This window comes from Phaseolus vulgaris, chromosome 3 (genome assembly GCF_051622355.1).
Source record: "Phaseolus vulgaris cultivar YP4 chromosome 3, ASM5162235v1, whole genome shotgun sequence".
Classification (NCBI taxonomy): domain Eukaryota; kingdom Viridiplantae; phylum Streptophyta; class Magnoliopsida; order Fabales; family Fabaceae; genus Phaseolus; species Phaseolus vulgaris.
Genome location: NC_143500.1, coordinates 49,527,487 through 49,549,773, shown reverse-complemented (window position 1 = coordinate 49,549,773; position 22,287 = coordinate 49,527,487). Strand labels below are relative to the sequence as shown.

At 27.5% G+C, this 22,287-nt stretch overlaps 1 protein-coding gene across 1 annotated transcript; it reads right to left on the bottom strand.

Moving 5' to 3' along the window:
- Positions 1 to 3,102: 3,102 nt before the first annotated feature.
- Positions 3,103 to 5,366, bottom strand: LOC137808303 (protein DETOXIFICATION 49). The gene is made up of 2 exons (XM_068609341.2): positions 4,919 to 5,366; positions 3,103 to 4,718 (listed from the first exon to the last, which is right to left on the bottom strand). The coding sequence occupies exons 1-2, from the start codon at positions 5,126 to 5,128 to the stop codon at positions 3,318 to 3,320; spliced, it is 1,611 nt and encodes a 536-aa protein (XP_068465442.1). The 5' UTR covers positions 5,129 to 5,366; the 3' UTR covers positions 3,103 to 3,317.
- Positions 5,367 to 22,287: the final 16,921 nt, after the last annotated feature.

Sequence of the window (22,287 nt, the reverse complement as noted above, 5' to 3'; positions counted from 1 at the left end):
GTTCATAAGTTAATTTTATCAATACAGTCTTTAGTAAAGTTTTTTAAATTAGATTATTTAAAAAATAATTACATAGCAACTACTTTCTAACTTGTTTAAGCCTGGTAGTTACCATTCTTTATATTTAAGATATTTTTCTATTGTCTTTAATTTTTTATTTATCATTACCTAATTCAATTTTATAGAAATAAATATTTCTTATATTATTTTTAGTATTTATTGATCGAATTTTAATTTTTTTGTGTAGTTAAATTAAAAATTTAATATTATAAATTGAAAGAATTAATATTTTATTATATAATTCTTTTTAAAGATTATTATAATGAAAATTATAAAAAAAACATTTAATTTAACAGTACTTTAAATTAAAAAAAATCAAAAATAAATAAAACCTAAACTATATTATTTTAAAAAATATAATTATAATAATCTATTTTTAAAGAGATACGTGTTGTATTTAAATAATAAAACTTAAATAATTATATTATATTATTTTATTTTTTATTTACTAATTATTTATCAGCTAACTTTACTAAACAACTCTAATGCAATAAATTATCTTATTAATACAAAATTTATAAAGTAAAAACTTATTCGCTACGGACTACTTTTAATGATCCAGAAAATAGTTTTATAATAGAAATTGTCTTAATATTTTATTATTAGATTGAAAACGTATATAAATATAAAAATCAATTATTTAAGTTTCATTTTAATATAATCATCATCTCTATATAAATTTTTTTATTTTTCTTCTTTGTCTTCTCTCTAAATTTTTAGTTTTATCCTTTATCAAATTGACAATCAGAGGTTATCTTTGGACTCTTAGCAAAGAGTAGAGCAAAACTCTTATCAAAATTTTGATTAGAGTAAGTTCATTTTTGCTCATTTTCCCTTTGAGTCAATTTTGAGCTGTATTGTTTGCCTAAGTAGATGTGTTTGTATGTGGTACTTGAGACTTCACGATGAGTCTTTATTAGTTCAGAGTCTTAATGATATGTTTGGATCATTAATCAGAACTATGTGGTGCATGTTAGGTTATACTTGTTTTCTTTAGGAGTTGTAACTCTTTATGAGTATGTCTACTTCTTATTAGGGAAGGGAAGGTAGTTTTACTTTTTAACAAAATCCTAGATTAGAAGATTTAGATGTGAAGATGACGCAACTAAGGATGTTACATCTAATGGCATCAGAGCAGTTCATCCATAGGATAACCAGAGGGTAATGGATTTGTTGTGTTTCTTTTGCTTATAGATATTTTTTGAGTCTAAAGTAAAGATATATTGAAAAGTTATTGAATGTTTGAAGATGGTTTTTGAAACAATGTTTGAACTTGAATTAAATGTATGTTTTAAATGAGAATAAAATTATTAAGAATGAAAAAATCTTGATCAAGTGGTGAGGGTGCACACTCATCACTAAATTAAGATGATTTTCTACCTTAATTCTAAAAGTTTGGTGTTAAGCATATGTTTAAGTCGTGCATGATATGTTTCATTTTATTAAGTATTTGTTTACTTATTTGGAAGTTGTCTATTAGATATATAGTTTTACACCAATAATTATTTTGGTGTAGTACTTTTATATGTTATAGGTGTTTTGTTATTGTTGATGGACTCAAATTCGAACTGAGTCTGAGACGCTTACTTTTGAAACATCTAGATATTATCTTTTAGATGAATTTATTCTTTATCAATTTCATTCTTATCGCTTGAGGAATAGAAAACAATATATTCAAGATCACGGGAATGTGAAATGAATAGTTACCCAACAAGGATGGAATAAGTTGCAAGTTAAAGTTAGTTATATCATGGTTCAATTTCAAATAGATATAAATTGTAAGAATAGATAAGTTAGAGTATAAAATATATAATAGATCAAAAATCAAAAAATCATATGTAAAAAAAGAATTAAAAAATGTTCATAGTTAAAAAACTAAAAAATTATCATTTGCTTAAGTTTCAAGATAATTATTACAAAAGTTAATGAACTATTTAGATGAGAATATAATACAATTAGTTTTACTATCAATACCTCAACTATTTATTTATAAATATATTATATTTAATAAATAATTAGTATATTAATTAAATATTGTATTGTGAATATAATACGCGGTGAAATTATTACATTTAAAAATAAGAGATAATTTATTAAATATATTTGTACTTTTATTAGTAATATTATACTAGTGTATTTGACTTTTTATTTTAAAATATGGTTTATAAGCCAATGTTTTAATAATCAAATTTTAATAGATGTTTGGATATATTAAATGTAATAATTATTTTTCATACAAATTTTAATAGATGTTTGGATATATTTATTGCATTTAATAATTTTAATATTTAATAATACCATCAAGTTAATTGCCTATTATATTAAATAAAAAATATAACCAGTCAATACATTATAAGCAAAATTGACTGTAAAATATTATTCAATACTTTATGATATTTAATAATTTCCAAATTAAATATTTATTAAATTTATAAAAAGATACTATATTTATAAAATTTCATTATTTTTCTAAAATTTAATACATAATAAAACAATAAAGATATTGTTAGTTATTATATTTATTAAATATGATACTTTTTTATTGAATAAAGAAGTTAAGGAGAGATATTAAATACAGGCTACAATGATTAATACAAAGATGAAATTGAAAATAAATTTCACATTTAAAAGGTGTATATGTATTCAAGTTTATATTACTGATTGGTATAGATATATAAATGTAATACATTTGTGTCACTAAAAGTTTAAATTAAATTATATTCAAAATATCTTCTGCTTCAAAATAGTGATTGAATAAAGAATAAAGAAAGTATAAAATAAGTTTTGTCAAAGAAGCTTTTCCTGGGTTTCTTTAGTGCACAAGTTGAAGAGGAAAAATCTGTTTTTGTTGGATCTTGAAGGAAGCCCAGTGAAGATATGAAAGTAAAGTAGGCACTTTTATTGTGCATTTCAAAGATCCAACTTATCATGTTGGAAGTGACTATATCTATATTTGCTTAACCTTTGTCATCTAATATGATTTAACATATTTGAGCTTTATGATGATATTAACTTTAAACATGTCTTTTTTGAAAGATATCATACAGAATAAGATCTGAATTTTTCATTAAGGGAAAATTGATAACATAACAAAGACTCTTGACAAAAAGAAAACAGGACAAGCACTTGAAAAACATGAAAAACATGAACAACACTTGAACAGAAATAAAAAACAGGAACAACACTTGAACAGAAAGGAAAAAACAGAAAGAAACAACATCTTTATTAACTTAACACCAGCAGCAGCAAAGGTTGATTCAGCAGACAGAAGGGGCTCCATCAGTTTCTTCATTATTTTCTCCATTAGTCTCTCTGATTCCACTTATTAACTTCTTGGCCCTGTTTGCTTCCTCCTTCCAATTAGTTCGAATCAACACGGTGACCATAGAAGAAGCACACACTATTTGAGCCACCAACAAGCCCGAAAAAAGGCCCAACAAGCCGAAATGAAAGGAGAAACACATCAAAAGTGCGAAAGGCAAGCCCACAACATAAAACGATGTAAAGTTGATGTTGGCACCCAAACCAGGCCTAGCACTCCCATTCAGCATCCCACAAATTGTAGTCTGAGGACAGTTCCCAAGCTCACAAAGGCCCACAAGAGGCAATACTGTTGTGAGTAGAGACAGAATAGCTTCATCGTGAGTAAACAGTAGTCCCCAGAAACGGCTCATAGTCATCATCAACGACATAGCCACAATGGCTGTCAAACAAGCGCATAGTAAAGCAGTGAATGATGATGCCTTGGCCTTGTTAGGCTTATTGGCTCCAAGTGCAGTCCCTACTTTTGTTGAAAGTGCCAAACTTAATGCATTAGGAAAATTATACATAAGTGCAGTGGCCTGAATAATTATTCCATAGGCGGATACTGTATCTGCTGCATTGTGTAGGAGCCCTGAAAAAAGTACCAATAACTCATACCACCACCACTCTAAGCAAACAGAGGCACAACTTGGGACTCCTTGAGCAAGAATAGGCCTCCAGTGTTTGAGGCCTTTCCTTGACCAACCCGGCCAACATTGAGAACAAGCACCAGAGAACCATAGGTAAAGGACAAGGATAAGTATAACGTTTAGATTAGTGAAGGCTCCAACCAAGGAAATCCCTTGAATTCCCAAACCTAAAATCTGGATGGCCACATAAGTGGTAATTGCATGCAGTAATAGTGTGAGACCTGCACTATACATGAGAGGGTGGGTCACACCTTGGATTCTCATGAAAATTTTCAGAGGGTTGATTAGGGATTGGCAAACTAGGTCAGGTATAGAGAATGCAAGATAGGTGGCGGCAATGGATGAGATGGTGGCGTTTTGGCCAATTAACAAAAGGATCGGTTCAACGTTGAGCCAAAAGATTGAAATGGGAATGCATGCCATGATCAGAATCATGACGGTGGATTGGAGGGTTTCCCCAACAAGGTTCCATTGTCGGGCTCCACAAGCTTGAGAGGAGATACCCTCCATACCTGTTGCAAGGCCAGAAATGACAGAATAACCAGTGATGTTGGCTATGCCAATGGCTAGGCTTCCACCAGCTAATGCCTCTTTACCTAGCTTCCCTAAGAAATGCATGGATATTGCAGACTTTCCATAGGTTAGAAGCCCTGTGATAATTACTGGGAGGGCAATGGTATACAAGTCTTTTATTTCCGCCACTACCTGTGAAAAAACTCTAGATCAGTTTCATTATTTGCATGAATATGCACTCAAAAGAAAAACATATGAATAAAATTCAAGGTTAAACAACTAACCTCTGGAATCATAGAGGATCCGCTCCTCTCACTATCAGTTTCATTTTTTGCATGCATATGCATCGAAAAGAAAAACATATAAACAGAATTAAAAGCTAAACAACTAACCTCTGAAATCCTAGAGGATCCGCTCCTCTCATTATCAGTATCATCATTCAAACCAGTGGTCTTATTTTCGCTGCCATCAGAGTAATTTGACAGAAGAGGACTGGAAACTGGATGATCCTCCTCCGTCATGCTATTAACTCTTTGCACTGAAGAGATCATTTGAAAGAAAAATATCACTTTCTCGTAAATTGATCTGAGAGAGAAAGTCATTTTGAATGTGGTTCTTTTTCACAACTAAAATGCATGTTATATAGAAGATGAGTCTCACTTCATGTACACCTGTATTCACAAACTTCTGCATGCTCCTCTTGTAGTTCTGTCCATGGTGTCACTAGGGAATATTTTTTTTTCTTCAAGGTGTGATGGACCAGAAATGGACATCTGTGTGAAAGATAAGGATGCGGAGAAGATGCCTGAATCAATTCTTGTCGTATTGTTAATGCATTACATATATTGTTTGTGGCAGTCTCTACAAAATACAAATGCCAAAGCTATGAAAAGGGTGTCAACTTATTTGCATGAAAATCAGTGTAAATTTTCAAAACAATGGGTTTTTCCTTTTTTTACTGGTTTTCTAGACGGTCTGGTTTATTGTTATGTGTTTCTAAACAACAAGATTATTATTAATATTTACTTAATGTATGGTTAGATGTTATTAATATATAAAATTAATTGAAAGTTATATAAATATTGATCAAATCATACACAAATGTTACATTTGAATTCCTAAACATGCACCTAGTATAGGTGACATTTGGCCTTACACGTGCTTTCAAGGATGGAAGGAAGGAAACACTCAAACTGTGTGCTATTATACTATTTGTATCTGTTTCAAAAGTTTGATACAGAATCTGACCTTGGTCTGTGCAATTTTACCTGACTACTTTGCTCTGCATTTGTATCTATTCAACAAGACAATCTGCAGCAGTATACCTCATGCCAATTTTCTCAAATAGAGTGCATATTCCACAACTAAGCAGCATATATATGATTTACTTCCTTAAATGGGAAATTTATGTTCTTTAATAGTGTTTAAATTAACTACAAAAATGATAATTTGATAAAGATGAGATTTGTTACTGATTAAAAGAGGGAAAATCATTATTCACAAAACTGAATTTAAGGAAATAGAATGACTTTTTTGAGTAAAAATTCTACCTGTCTATTATGTTTGTGTGATATAACAAAGCAAGCAAAATAGAGTGAATCTTGTCTTTCTTATTTAAATAATGTTTATATTGTGTGGATACATATAATATTCGGTAGGTAAAAACGGTTGTGTTCGGTACTGTTGAATGTTTGTTCGGTACGATGTTGGATCGGTACGGTTGGATGGTACCGTTGGATGTATGTTCGGTACGGTTGGATGTACGGATATGTAACGGTTAGACAAAGACTACACGAATTTATTTTTTAAGAATTTCAGAGTTCAAACTCCTATGCTGTTTGGATTCAAATCAAAAAATTAATAATGTTTGAAGATGTTACACGTACAAAAAAAAAAGTTAAGAACTCAACTAGATTAAAAATATAAGAAAAGAAAAACCAAACTAAAAAAAGGAAAACTTTACAAGTTAAAAAAACACCATACTTATTGCTGAAAAAAAAACACCATACTTTCTCTAAAGAGAAAACTCTAGGAAATAAATTATTTTTCTTTCTTAATTTAACTATTTAACTGTACAAGTAAACAAAGATAATATAAAAGAAATTAGAATGATTATTAAAAATCCATCAAACTCCTTTATGTAATAAAAGTTGGGGGGCTTAGCATGAAGTCTCACCCGTATGGGACTTCCACTTCAAACCTCATTTTTATAAAGTCTAAATCCAATTAATTGAGAGAGAAAAAATTAAATGCTTAAAATTGAAAATAATTCCTTTTTAGTGTATTTTTCAAATGTTATCATTTCTATCAGATTTAAGGTGTTATGAAGATCATATTGATTTTATCGAGGTTTATGTTTAAAAGCGCGGATGAGGATGAGACTACTAAAAGCAAATATTATTATTGTGGTTCACTATATAAATACAGTGTGTGTTTAAAATAATTATTTCATAAGTAATTGCTAAATAATAAATAAAAAATAGTTTCATAAGTTATTTTATAAAAACCTTTTTATACTACTTTCTTAAAATTTATATTTTTAATTTTGTTAATTTGATCTCATAAAAAAAGTATTTCATTTTTTAAATTCTGTAAATATTTATAGAGAATTTTATCCCAATAAATTTAAATTCAAATAAATAATTGATATGTCAGAAATAATTCAGTGTGGTCCACCACAAAGATAAAAGTTAGGTAAATTACTTATTAAACATTAAAGGCTAAAGGTGTCAAAATATTAAAAAAAAAAAATCACTTTCAAATTTGAGTATTTCATAAAAATAAAGATTTACACTACTGTAAGTATAACCATCAAAAAAATCTTAAAAGATTAATAATTTATTTACTACAAGTAAATAAGAAGTTATATTATAAAAAAAATTATTAAAGGGCATCATGTAATAAAATTTAGATATTTAGATTTTCACAAGTAAATATATGATATTAATAAAAATAAAATTATAAATAATACTACACAACAATAAAAGATTAAAAAATAATGAAGTATGTATAGGGTGGATCACCCTATGTAGATTACGAGATATGTGTGGGACTCAGGTTGACGGACTTAAATATTGAGTTCTTCCACACTTTTTTCATAGTAGTCGGGTTAATCTGCATAGTCATCATTCCTAAATTTATATCATCCCTAAATTAAATGAATTGGGTCCAAAAGCCAACAAAATGAATTAGACTAGAAAAAAAATGGTATAATTAGGTCAATCTATGTTTGGTACAATCAATCTATTTTTTAAAATAATAATTATATTTTTAAATATTAAAAATAATATCATATATATATAAGATATAATTTATATATCAAATCATTTAATCTAAAAATTAAAATTAGTTTCACTAAGTTTTAAAAACATTTTTTTTATTTTTTGGATATAATTTTTTTAAGCTGGGCAAAATTATCTATTAACCTGATATAAGGCCACCTATTTTAATACTCTTATTTGCCATGAACAAAATCTAATAAAATATAGAGTTATCGACATTTATATGTATTATTGTTATTATTGGATTGGATAAGTTTTTGACAAATAATAGGTAAAAAATTATAAGAAAAATAAGTTACACACTATTAAGAGAGTGTAAATTAGTCTGTGAAAAAAATTCTTAACACACTTATTAAATAATTAAAATAAAAAAAATACATCGCAAACTATCAAGAACGTGTAAAGAATACAAAAGTAAGAAAAAAAGACAGAGAAAAAAAACATTTTTTTAAAAATTAGTTGAATTCTTCCCAAATTTACATTTTTCAAATCTACATTTAGTCTCAACAACTAAAATATGAGTGAGTGAGATTGTTTCACTAATGTTAAATGTTTATAAACATACTTGACATACAAAAATGCAATCATAAATGTATGCAACTTCTTGAAGATAATATATTATTATATTTATAATAATCAATTACAGTATATGATAATTAAATATATGTACAGACACAATTTTTTCCATTGCAAGATAATTAAATACATTTTAATAATTTATTATTATATTCTAGAACTTTCCGGGAAATATTTAGCTTTTATCAGAGATTCAGAAATAGTATGCAATAGATAAATCAAAGCAATTTAAAACTAATGCATGACACAAACATTACACATAGAAACAAAACCAACACTTCATAATTGTTTAAGGTAGATTATCAAAACATAATCCTTTTATTCTAAGAAAAAATCTTCAAAAGTCTTTTTCAATAAAAATAAATTAAATGAATTAAAATTTAATGATCACTTTAGTATATTTTTTATTTGGCATTGTTTTAAGAAGGTTGGATGGGAAATTAGTGCTGTATATGAGCATTAATACATTATTGATTCTACTGAGTTTTTGCTTGGATGCATGAATGACAAAGAGACTAATTACTACTAAACTAATTGCAAATATTAAGGTCCAACATTATATGTCATGATTAAAGTCTAAAACAAATTATGTACCCATAACATATAACGATCAACTATTCAGGGTATTATTGTTGTTGTTAATGAGTAGTTATTCAATGAAAACTAAAGTAAATTAAATGAATTAAATTTTAATTCTTTCTAGTATATTTTTCAAATGTTGATGCCTTTAATAAGGTTTAATGGGAAACGAATGGCCTGTAAAAACACGGTATTGGTTCCATGGCTTGGTAAGGTTTAATACAAAGTTTATACTATTTTGAGTGGCCTAATCAATCAAAAGTTTAACTTGCTTATTTGAATTAAAATAGAAATAAAATATGGATAAAAACATTAGAGAATAAAATTTACCATATCTAGTAAACATAATTAAAATCAAATTATTTTGAAAAAAAAAAACTAAATATGTATTAAAATGGAAAAGTTAGAAATTAAAATAAATCAAACAATATCTCAAACATAGAATAATTATGAGATTCTTTTAGTAAAGAAACCTATAAAAATATATAAGGGAGAAATCATCTAATTTGATTTTGGAAGATGTTCATAAAATAGATCATTAGCTTTTTTCTTAGTTTTTTTTTTTAATTCTTCTATTTTACACCTTCATGTGAAAGACTATGATTTTTCAATTAATTATATTTTATTCTTCAATATATGTAATAAATTGTGTTAGATGGTCTAGTATTCTTGAATTCTAATTTATGTTATTGGTAACGCATGTTGATTATTCAATTGTGTACTTTAGGTAAAATTCTTATATTGTTTGAATTATTATGGAGGATCTCTTGTTTGCTTACTTACTTGAGAATAATTTAGAAAATATTCTCAACTTGCTTTTAGTATTTTTATAGTTTATTATATTTTATTTTTCTATATAATAATTCCAAACTCCATTTACTTTAGTGTTTATTTTTACTGAATTTTATCACTTGTAGATATTTTTTAACTTTGTTTAACTAGATTTACAAAAAAAAATCATGTAAAAATATTTTAAAATTTCTGTATTTAGATCTAACAAGAATTAACCTTACACGTATTTCTATTTGCAATAGAAAATATTAAGGTTCATGTAGTTCTCTATTAAAAGATTATTGTGTTGATTGATATTTTTAATTATTGTAAATAAATAATTTTATGTTAAAAAGTTTAGTTGTCAAGTAAGTCTCAGAGTTAAATTGATAATTAAAAAAAACTTATGAAATGAGTTTGAAACTCAACAAAATAATTTTTGAAATTTTACAAAAATAAAATCTTAATTATGAAACGAGTCTGACACTAAACATGATTATTTTCAAAAAAATCATGAAAATGAAGATTTTCAAAATTATTGTTAAAATTTGATAATGGGCTTAAAAAACTGAACCCAGATTTTAATAAAAGTAAACAAAAGATTAAAAGAGGGAAGAATGATGACCCCACATGCAGCACACTAAGACGTATCTGCATGGAAAACAAAGGATGGTGGCCCCGCCTGCAGTATGATACAGAAAAGAAAAGAGGAGCAGAGAATCCCTAATAAAAGTAGTGGACCCAAAGTTAACTAGGCACCAAAATTGTGGTCCCATTCACCAATTTTCCCCACTTTCTTCTTCAAACACTCTATAATACTGTCCAATCCTTCCCAGGTTCAACCCTTCCATAGGTAGATCAGTATACACAGCTTTCAGAGGTCCCTCTTTCACGTTCTTCATCACAGCTTCTCCATACAAATACGAAAATAAACTGTAGCTGCCTCTTTATATTGATCTACGTGCCTTTTAGCTTTTCTACCCACCACAAACCATGTCGTGTTGCATTTGGCTAACCCAATGATCTAATGTGAGATAAGGCAAATTCACAGTCTCCTAAGATGAGAGCATAGATTCCCAGACACCGTGCCAATTAGGTGCCTCTGTGGTTCTCGATCAGAGAACTCCAATAAAGAATCATCTCCACTGTAGTTTTTTGTACATTCTTCAAGTTTTTACTCTCGGAAGCATCTAGGCTCAAATTTGTAAACCTGTTGGAGGGTAAACAAATCACATTTTCAACTTCATTTACACTACTGCTACTCTCGGGAATAAGGGAGAAATTAGTAATGTTGCATTCTCTTTAATTGCTCTGACACTTTAGATGAATTATATCTGACATTTTTCACTCCATTACATTTATGAGAAACGGGGCGAAGCATGATGAGTTTTGCAAGTTGTTCTACTCAACAGTAACAAAATTCAGAAAACCAAACTGCACTTGATTATTCCCCTTCAACCTAGTCTTTACCACACTCACATTATGAAGTCCCCTGTAGAGAAAGTGGTAATGGTTATGGTGTTTGATACTTAGAATCAGTTATTCTTACAGAGGTTAATGGTGCCTAATCTACGGTTTCCATTGCTGAGTACAGCAGTGGCTACAAGTGTCCTTTAGATTTAAGAAGAATTTCTTCGTGATATGAACTAGGTTGTCTCTCCAGATTGACGACAGTGCCTCAAGCTGCAATATTAGGTTTTCTACCACCATTGGGCTATTTTTTTTTTCATTTTTTACTAAAGAGGAATCGTTTTTTAGAAAATTGCATAGTGGCACGACTTTTTACAATTTGACACTGAGTTTGATAACACCCCACACAGGAGACCACATTATAATAATATAATAAATTTTAAAATAAAAATAATTAAAATATTGTTTAATTAATTTATAAAATGTATGTTTTTTACTGTTCACCATCTTAATATATCACCACTCTTAATATATATATATATATTTTATTCAACTACTATCTAAATTAATTTTTTTTATCAACAAAGAATTAAGTAAAATTAGGATATTTAGAGTATTCCAACCCATATACAATACAATATAAATTAATTATAAATAATTTTTTCTCAATAAAACTAACAACCTAATTTGTAACTTAATCCTAATGATTTTTTCATAACAATGGTTTTAAACACAATTTTATTATTTTATTAAAATACTACTTCTATAAAATTATATTATATATTAATATTATCATTTACATAAATTATATATTAATATCTTATATAACACTTGTGTTCAGGTTCTATAGCTGGTGAGACTATGATGGAATTGTCTGCAGAATATAATGGGAAGAAGGAAGTAGTTTGGAGGAAGGTGGGAGGCTAGAATTGGAAAGTGAAGCTCGAACCAGGATAAAGCTACCATCTAAGCCCAAGAATTAATGGCTAATGTGTTTTTAGACTGATTTAAATGCATAATTCTATTTTTTTTAATTCTCTACTGTAGCTAGGTTTTTTGGGTTCTGTTTTTATGCAGTTTATCTTTAAAAGCCATGGTTTTGTTAGTATAGATTGGGTTCTCAGTATTTGTGGATATGTAAGCATGATGGTTGGATTGTAGATTTTTTTATAAGGGTTGAGATATCAAAGTATCCCACTAATTTATTTTATTATTTACTGATAAAAAAAAGTAAACATGAAAATTTTATTATCAAATTAATTTTAAATATTGTATATCATTACTCAATTTTAATTAATTTTAATTGTAACTAAGCAATTAATAATATATATTTATTTAAAAACAAAAATATTTTAAAAAATATTTTTTAAAACAAAATTTTAATTGAAACTTCAAGATTACATATACGTGTAACACGACTTTATTACAATTAATAATATATATATATATATATTTGTTTAAAAATAAGAATATTTAAAAAATAATTTAATCAGACTTTAGGGTGACATGGATAAAATTGTGTCAACTTAACACAATTTCAGGATGACCTAGTCAAGGCACAATTTTTATAAATGAAATCATGACAATTTGATACCATTGGTCTGTGGTTTTTTTTAAAGTAATACTTCTTTGGAAAAAAATAACACTATGGTGGTCAATAAACTGCAATATTATCTTCCTGCACAAAGAGTGAGGACATAGATGTTGCAGACTTTTAGGACACGTTGCAGGAGCATTGATGGACCTTGGACTTAAGGGTGGTGAGGCTTGATAACCATTTTACAGCAAGTGTACCATGTCAGAAGTAATAAATTTGTCTCTAAGAACGGATATTGAACCCACAAGAAACAGTTGAACTCTCAAGTGTAATATTCATTAAATAGAAAATAATATGTAAAAGTTTGTTGGAAGTTTGTTGTTTGAATTTGCAAAAATGTAAATAAATCAAGGTAAAAGATTTGTTTGATTCAATTGGGATTGGGGTTCATCATTCTCACTTGTTTGTATTTTTACAAAAAGATTTTCAGTCTTGATTGGTATTGATGTACATATAAAAATCATTCATATCAATTCTTCGCATACAAAATTATTAAGAGAGCCTCCTAAATATTGATTCATCACATATTTATAAAGCTCCATTATGAACTAATGTTATAAAACAATTAACATTCAAATCTATTCCTAATATTCAAATATGTTAAGACATTATCATTTAGGTCAGATTCTTAAAAATACTTTTCAGTCAGAGCTAAGGATCAAAATCATGAATAATTCAAGTTTTGAGAATAAAATAATATTATCAATCATCAAGAACTAGAATAGATTACTCACAATCTCAAAGAGAAGAATTAGTCACTCATGTTGGTCATTACAAGCATGGAGAGCAAGAAAAGAATATCTAGGATGTTTCTCCTTTATGAGGGACTCCTTTGGGGTTTTCTACAGTTAAGTCTAAGACTCATGTGATAGTATTTTTCTCTACTTTAAAATTACAATTTTATAAATTATTATTTTATTGTAATAAGTGTGAAGATGAAACGTGAAGCATGAACGATGAACGGTGAGAGTGTGTAGGGGAGAAGTCTTAAGGAGTGTGTGTGTGAATGATAGTGAAGGAAAACCCACTCGAGTGATAGTATTTTTCTTAACTTTAAAATTACAATTTTATAAATTATTATTTTATTATAATAAACGTGAATTGTGAATGTGAAGCATGAAACTTAATGATTGCACAACACTCACTTATTCCTTGATATAACCATTTAGAAATGAACTTCTTACATTGATATAAAAAAAAAAGCTTGCTTAATTGAGAATGATTTTAAAAGTGGTAAAATTATTTTTATGAAGAAAAGTTAGAGTGAAATTTGTTCAATTCAGATATCTGTTGATGATATATATTTTGGCTAAACTAATTTTTTTAGTGAAAATTTTGCTAGTATTATGGAAGAGAAATTTGAAATGTCCTTGAGAATTAACTTTCTTTCTTGGTCTTAGAAATCAAACAACTAAAATTTGGCCATTTCATTAGTAAAACCAAGTATTCCCTTGAAACTCTAAAGAAGTTTGTCATGGAAAACTCAAAAAGGAATAAAAAAACACCAATGATTACCGCATGTTATCTTAATGTTGATAAAGGAAGGTAAAAATGTATATATAAAATCAATTACAAAGGTATAATTGGTTCACTTTTATACTTAAATGCTAAAATACTTAATATTATGCATAATGTTTTGTGTTTATGTTATTTTTTAAGCATCACCTAAAGAGTCTAGTCTAATTGTAGATACTAGAAACATAGGTTTTTGGTATCTTAGAGGGGCATCTATTAGCTTTACAGGTTATTCATATTTTGACTTCAGTGGTTGTAAGATGGATAAAGAGTATTAGTGGCACATGTCATATGTTAGGATATTCATTAGTTTCATGACATTATAAGAAGCAAACATTTTTTCTCTCTTTTTACAATTGAGATAGAGTATATTATTGTTGAAAGTTTTTGTGCTCAAATCCTTTGGATAAAACATCAACTAGACGACAAAATCCTTTGTTACTACATTCCTTATAAGTATGAGAACACTAGAGTTATTAACCTTACTAGTAATGCAATCATGCCTTTAAACATATAGAAAAATGAATCAACTCATTAGAGATAATTTGCTTAAAGGATATGTAAAAACTAAGTTAAATACACAATAAGGGGGTTGAATTGTGTATCAAAACTTTTCAAAATTTTCACTAAGGTTGGGTTTGATGGAGTGATGATAGACACATGTTTTTGAACTTGACAAACGATTTGTCAAAAACGTTTCTACAAACTTAGTTTTTTAAAAACTCTAATTCTTTTGTTATAACAGTTTTAATAACATGCAATTTAAACAAGCTTAAATAAACACAAAAAGGATTCACTTTTTATATTTTTATATTAGTTTGTTTGTAAACATAAACTATGTCAATTTCTTGATAAACTTAGTTAAGTTCCACTAGGTGGACTAATGTTGGAAAGTTACTGCAAAATATTGTTTGAAACTTAGTTCCTCCTTTTACGTACAGTTGGCTCTAGAAGGGAGAGTTGAATGGAACTTTAGAATCTTTCACAATGGGTAAAAAAAATGTCTAGCAAACCATCTAGTTGACCATCTAACATATAATCTTATAGAAAAAAAAATGTAGAATCATCTAACAAGAAGAATAAAGTAAACAACAAGGTTACAACGAGTATTCACACATTTCTAGGTTACACCTTCTTAACCTCTCATTGAGATTAAAAACTCTCAAGAAAACAAAATAACACTTTCAAAGAGAGGACAAAGAGATCTCATAGAGGTATAATTTCACAATGTGAAGAATTACAATGGTTTAGCACTCAACCCAAAAGACTATACACTATAACAACTTAGTTAGACACTCACTATGGCTTTTTGTATTTTCAATAATATCACTTTAATAGCTTGAATTGATTGGCTTGGCTTACTTCCGTTATTCACCTTTAATGTAGTTATATTGCTTTTCAAATCTATCATTTAATACTTGAATTGGTTAAGTTTGAATTTTGCATTATGTTCATCTTTTGGGTGATAGACGCTTAAAACAAAAAGCTTGGATTTGCAATCTTTCAATTTTTATAGTTTAGAAATTTCTTACTCCCCTCTTAATTATTAAGGTTATTTCATTTATTTTCTTTGAACAAAGTGTATAGTTTAGGAGGTTGCAAAGTTTAGACCAATTGGAATTGATAAGATTTTTATTATGCTTAATTTTTTCTCTTTGACAAATTTTTAATACCGATTTTTATTTTCTTTTGTATGGATGTATTTTTTTATGTCATGTGTGTTAAAGGAGTTGACCAGATAAATTTTTTAGTCCTAGTCCTTGATGATATGTTAGATCTTTGAATTAGGTCTCTGAAAACAAGTTAGGACTTTCTTAAGCTTGATGGTATTGGTGTAAATCTTGAAGAACACATGAATTATGGTAAATAAATTTAACTTAATATTTGTTTATAAAATAATTGATAATTGTGACAATAAAACTCTGATGAAATTGAACCTTTTAATAAATAGTTATTATCAAATTGGTATTGTTGAATCTACTATTATATTGGATTGTTTTAATTAAGCCGTTCAGAAGTTTAAAAAATAAATTAAAATTCTTGCTTATGAACATTTGAATTGATATTGAATTCTGTGAATGATTTCATGTTAGTATTTTAAGATATTATAGTTGTTCTAGTAAAAAAATACTTTAACATGAGATTTAGGTTTCCTAGATAGAGTATTCAAAATTCAGTTTCTTTAATTCAAAGTGAATTGAATTGAGGGGTTTATTTTATAGACTATTACTAATTTCGTTTCCCCAAATTTTAGTTGAATATTTCTTATTCAATAAATATGTCATAACTCCCTAACCGGTTCTCAAGGACCATAAATGAATATTTTGATGTTTTTTAATCTAAAATTTTAGATAATCTTTTAAGTCCTTACCTTATTTTTCAATCAACCTTTTAATTTATCCTTTTGTCAACTATATTTTATGATCTTATCATATCATTCAAACTATTCATACACAAGTTCTCGAGTTTTAAGTCTAAAAGTCAAGTAGACTTAAGTAGTTTTATAAGATAAACTTGAATTATTTTATAATGTGAATAAATCACTATTTAATTAACTGCATAACTTATGCACATAAAGTCTATCATATTTTTATTCTATAATTCTTTAAATAAGGGAAATCGAAACATTTTTTTACACTGTATTAAAAATGTAAAAGTAAACATATGTCCATACCATGATCTCCAACAATCACATTCCTTAATTACGTTATCCAAATGCTTCCTCTAAAAAAATCCTCAGTTATCAATTTAAGTAACCTTCACCCCTCTTCTTCTTCTCTACTAATTTCACTGAATAATTTTCCTTCCCCCTCAACTTTGTTTTAAACATTGCATTGAATCTCCTCTGAGTACTTTTTCAAATTCTTATTCTCCCATGTTTATCTGTGTACGAGACTAATTCTTATTGTCTGCTTTTACTGTTTGAACCTTTGGATTTGCGACTATGCATGCGTAATTTTTGGGTTGTTTCTATTGAATTTGACCTTTTTATGGGTTTGTCTCTCTTGAACCACTATTTTCGGGGCCTATGGTTTTTTTTTAAGTTAGCTTCATACTGTTTTTGCATTCATGGCTTTATTATGGCAAGACATTGGCAAATTCTCACTGCACCGTATCAATTCCAACATACACCTAATTTGCTATTCAAAATGACAAAAAGGTCCCTTCAAAATTATGAAAATAACCTTAAATAAAAAAAAGAATACAAATAAAAATTACTTTTAAAACTCTTTATCGAGAAATATTTCGGATTTGGATTTTCATAACACTTTTTAAATTTTGAAAATTTTTATCCTGCGTATATTTTCAATTTTGTGTTTCAGATTTTTTTTACATAATGTATTTTTTAAATTTTAAATTGTATTTATTATTTTGAATTTTCAAATCTAGAATAAATATATTTTTGAAAATTAAAAAAAAAAATAGGATGCAAGTTAAAATTGATATGGTGAGGAATAAATTGCCCAACATATAATAACTAGCCTTGGGCCAAAACAGAAATCACCCATGAAACTTGGGTATACCTCCCTTAGATATCTTAAACAAGGCAATTTCTCTCTGCACCATACCAATTCTAACATATACCCAATCTATTATTTGAAATGACATAATTGCCCCTCAAAAATACGAAAATAACCTTAGATAATGAAAAGTGTGGATAAAAAGTACTTCCGAATCTTTTTTTCTATAAATATTCCGGATTTAAATTTTCAAAACATATTTTTGAATTCCAGATTTTTTTATCCATAATGCATTTTTAATTTTTGTGTTTTGAATTTTTTTATCCAAAATGTATTCTTTTTAGTTTTAAATTATATTTATTATTTCAGATTTTCAAATCCAGAATAAGGTTAATTTTGAGAATTTTAAAAAATGATAGGGTGCGGTTAAAAGTGATATGGTGCAGGAAGAAATTACCCTTAAACAATTTTTCAAATCTTTTTGAATACTTTGTACCCATTTCAACATAAATGGACTATTTTTTTCTGCACCTCCATAGGTTTTTCTACCACCCCATATATAACGTGAAAATACTTTTTTAGCTTCTTTGTGTCACCCCATAGAGTAGTTTCTGGATTATGTAATCTGGACACGTATTTGAGAAAAAAAGACTTATGAATTATGTAATCTGTAAGTCAAAAAAGACTTCCAAATTATATAATTTGGAAACTAATCATGCATTTGAAAAAAAGCTTTCGGATTATGTAATCTGAAATCTAATTACGAATTTGAAAAATAAACTTTCAGATTACATAATTCGAAATATTACAAAGGGGTTTTTTTGGAAATATGAAAATGTATGGAGGTGGGACAATAATATATGGAGGTGGAGGAACAAAAGCTTTCCATCTGCCACCGTGCTATTTTACTTTTTCAGATATAAAGCCCCTCCAAGAGGACATCATGGGCTTCAGTTAATAGTGTTGCTTGTAACACCCTTGCTTTTTATTTTTAAGATAAATCATAATTGTTTTTTCTAATAAAATAACAATAAATAAATATGTAAATAAAAATAAAAGATTAAAAGAAAGGAATTTCAAAAAATATATTTCCTTCATTCAATTCAAAACTTTGAGTTCTATTTAATTATGATTTCTAATAGACTTCAGACGTTAAAATGACAATTTTACCTATATTCCATAGTCTAAATGACTAGTATGAGAAAAATTACTCAAATAATCTTTAGATGGATAAATAAACCTAGAATCACATTAAATGTAATTTTGTATGATTTTAGAAAATTTTCCAGCTCTTTAGATAACTTTCATAAAAATTGTCAATAAAGATGATCTATTATAAAAAAAAATAAAAAGTTGATGGAATTAATAAAGTGAGTTTATTTATAGGTAAATCGTGTAAAAATATAATTTCTAACCGTTAATAAATAACTTATCAATTTTTAAAATGAATAATTTATGATAAAAAAAAATTAGTAATATTGTCCTAAATAATCTATATGCGGTTGCAGTTAAAATAATGAAGCAAATAGTATAACTTTTTAATATTTACAAACTTGATAGAATATATGTATATATACACATGTATAAAATAAGAGAGTATTATTGGGGAAAAAAATCAAATAATATAATAATAGCGACGATAATAAATATAATATTATTGTTATTATGTTTATGTCTATCAGAATTATCTGTAATATTGAATTACTTATAAAGGTATATACATTCTTTCACGTACTCATTAAGTCAAGGTTAGAAATATCCTTAACTGAATATGAATAGTTATGAAATTAAAATTATAAACGTAAAAATTAATCATTAATATTAATAGATTTTTTGAATTTTTATTGTTTTTAATGAGTAATGTGTTGTGAAGAGGAATGCATGGTGTTAAGGCGTTAGTGCTAGACGGTTCAATAATTGTTAGATAGTCTCTAACCCAATAGATAATTTCGTGATACAAGCGTCTAAATATTTTGATGATAGCAAATATTATAAGTTATGTAGAAAATATCAATAAACAAGATTTAATAGACAAATAAACAATGAAAGTCTTGTCAAATGATCCTACCATACATAATTAATCTCATCAAAAGATTAGGAAAAATGAGTAAGACTCGTTAAACAAGCAAGATTCACTAGATGAACTTACTGAAGAAAATACAAATATGTACTAGACAGTCCAAGTGTGAAGAAATGCATCAAACAGTCTCGTAGTCTTGGAACTTGTCAAACGGTCTTCACAAATGCTTCCAAGGGACACCACAAAGAAGATGACTCCAAAGCACAACAAAAGACTATCAAGAAAGTGCTTATGGACACACTAAATAGTCGTTGAAGTTTGCACAATCACTTATTCTTTTACTTGTTAGATGATATACTATATCAGGGAATGCATATACTTAACTTTTGCATTCATAAAACACTTTCTATTATTGTGTTAAATTTTCAAGACTTATTTACTAATAATATTTCATATAAAACTTAGTTTTCAAATAAGATTTGTGATTGAATGGGTTTATAAAGTTTTCGTAATTGTAAACATAAAATAGAACACACTGAAAAAAATATGAAATGTTATGTGCTTTAATGTTCATATCTAAGGATTAAAAAGAAATTATTTGAATTACCATATTAAGCATCTAACTTCTATAAGAAAGAAGAAATTCAAAGCTTCAACAATCACATTTATGAAGACTATATAAAGATCTTGAGGATGAAAAACACAACAACGAAGGTATATAGAGCGATTAAAAAATGTCATTATCAAGTGATATTCATTTGTTTGATTAGAATAGTGCTTATACAGTTTCCATATGCTATTAAAAAGCGAATTGTGAGATTGGGTAGTGAACTTAACCATTGTAAATCTTTCACTCTGTAAATTATACCCTTTGAGATTTCATTATTATCTTTGTAGAGAGTTTTACTCGTATTGTTGAGAAGTCTTGATCTTATGAAGTATGATTGTTTTATCTAAAGAGGTGTAAGAATACTTGGTGACCTGAAGAGTTGTAAGAATATTTGTGTACCTAGAGAGGTGGAGAATACTTGGTGATTTGAAGAGGTGTAAGAATACTTTTGTACCTGGAGAGATGTAGAATACTTGTGTTAGTGAAAGACTCTTAAGCGTATTTCTTGAAGGGATGAGAGTTAACTCTTGTTGTTGAGTAAACCACTATAAGTATTGTGTTTATTTCTTTCTTTCTCTCTCTCTCTCTCTCTCCTTTTATCTGTTAAACATTGTGTTTTCTTCACATGGGACACAAATGTTGTAGGCGAGACAAGTTACAGTCAAATCGTGACCCTTATGTTGCTACACTTTTAAGTAGAAAGAGTTATTTCCTAACTATCAATTATAATTTTTGGCTTAGCGGTAAATACCCAATCCAACAATTGGTATCATATCCAAGGTCATGACTTCACTTCACAATAGGGTAATTATTCAGGAGGTGATTGTTGTGCAAAGAAGAAAAACCATTTGATATTGCTTAATATTATATGGTAATGACTCAAGGGTAGGTGGTTGACAAATCTAGATACAATATTGATTACCTATTGAGGGTAGTTACATCTATATGTAGACATTAACTTAAGTTTTAGGCATGCAAGAGTTTTCTTTTAAGATTACTCTTAGGATCTGTTGTTGAATAGAGGAACATGGTAAATAGGTCTTTTGACGTACTTTTGACTATTTTTCTTTATGCAAAATATAAGCTAAAAACTTTTACTTTTGTCTAACTTATGTATAATTTGAACTTATGCATATATAAATATATGGGTATGATTGTGGTTTATTTCACATTTTATTTAAGATATTTATCTTTTAATTTATATATAATATTTTGTACAAATTAGTGATACAAATTCTATTTTTTAGGTATGATTAGAGTAGTTGAATGTAACGAGATGTTATTGCTAGTCCTAGTTTGTTAATATTGTTATTGTCTATTATAAATATTTCAAAAAGGAAAATATGTGAAAGTTTTAGCTCCTTTTCATAATTCATTCATCTTAGAAGGTTATATTTTTTTTTTCTTGAAATCCAAACCTTGTCATCCCCTCTATCAAAAGATTAGTTGTTTTAGAGGTTGAAGAAACCCAACATTATGTGTTACTAGAACAACTTAACACCATCTTTAACACTAACTCCTTATTAAAGCTATATTATATATCAATGTCATAATCTTGACTTGTTGAAAGAACTTAAAGCCAAAATGTGGTGAAATGGAAGCAAGCAATCATTAACTTATAGAACAAAGACCTAAGGAGTGAGATAATACATGATTCGATCTTATACTAAAAAGAAAATATAGGAAATCTTATGATAAATTGTTGTGAAAGAAATTATTGATATATATTCTTTAAGAGTACAATTAGAACACTCAACTTTGGATGATCACACTTATGATATAGAAATAGAAGATATTTTGCAATCTAGTAAAGAAAAAATCAAAAGTAATATTACAATACCTTAATAAATATATAATTCCAAAAATATAAGTAATACCTCTATATAACTCATATCTCAAATATAACTCACATCTCAATCTCAATATATTGACAAATATATT

Coding starts and splice junctions, on each gene's coding strand:
- LOC137808303 (XM_068609341.2), bottom strand. CDS start 5,128: ATGACTTTCTCTCTCAGATCAATTTACGAGAAAGTGATATTTTTCTTT. Junction 4,719..4,918: donor GATCCTCTAGGATTTCAGAG/GTTAGTTGTTTA, acceptor GTTTTTTCACAG/GTAGTGGCGGAAATAAAAGA.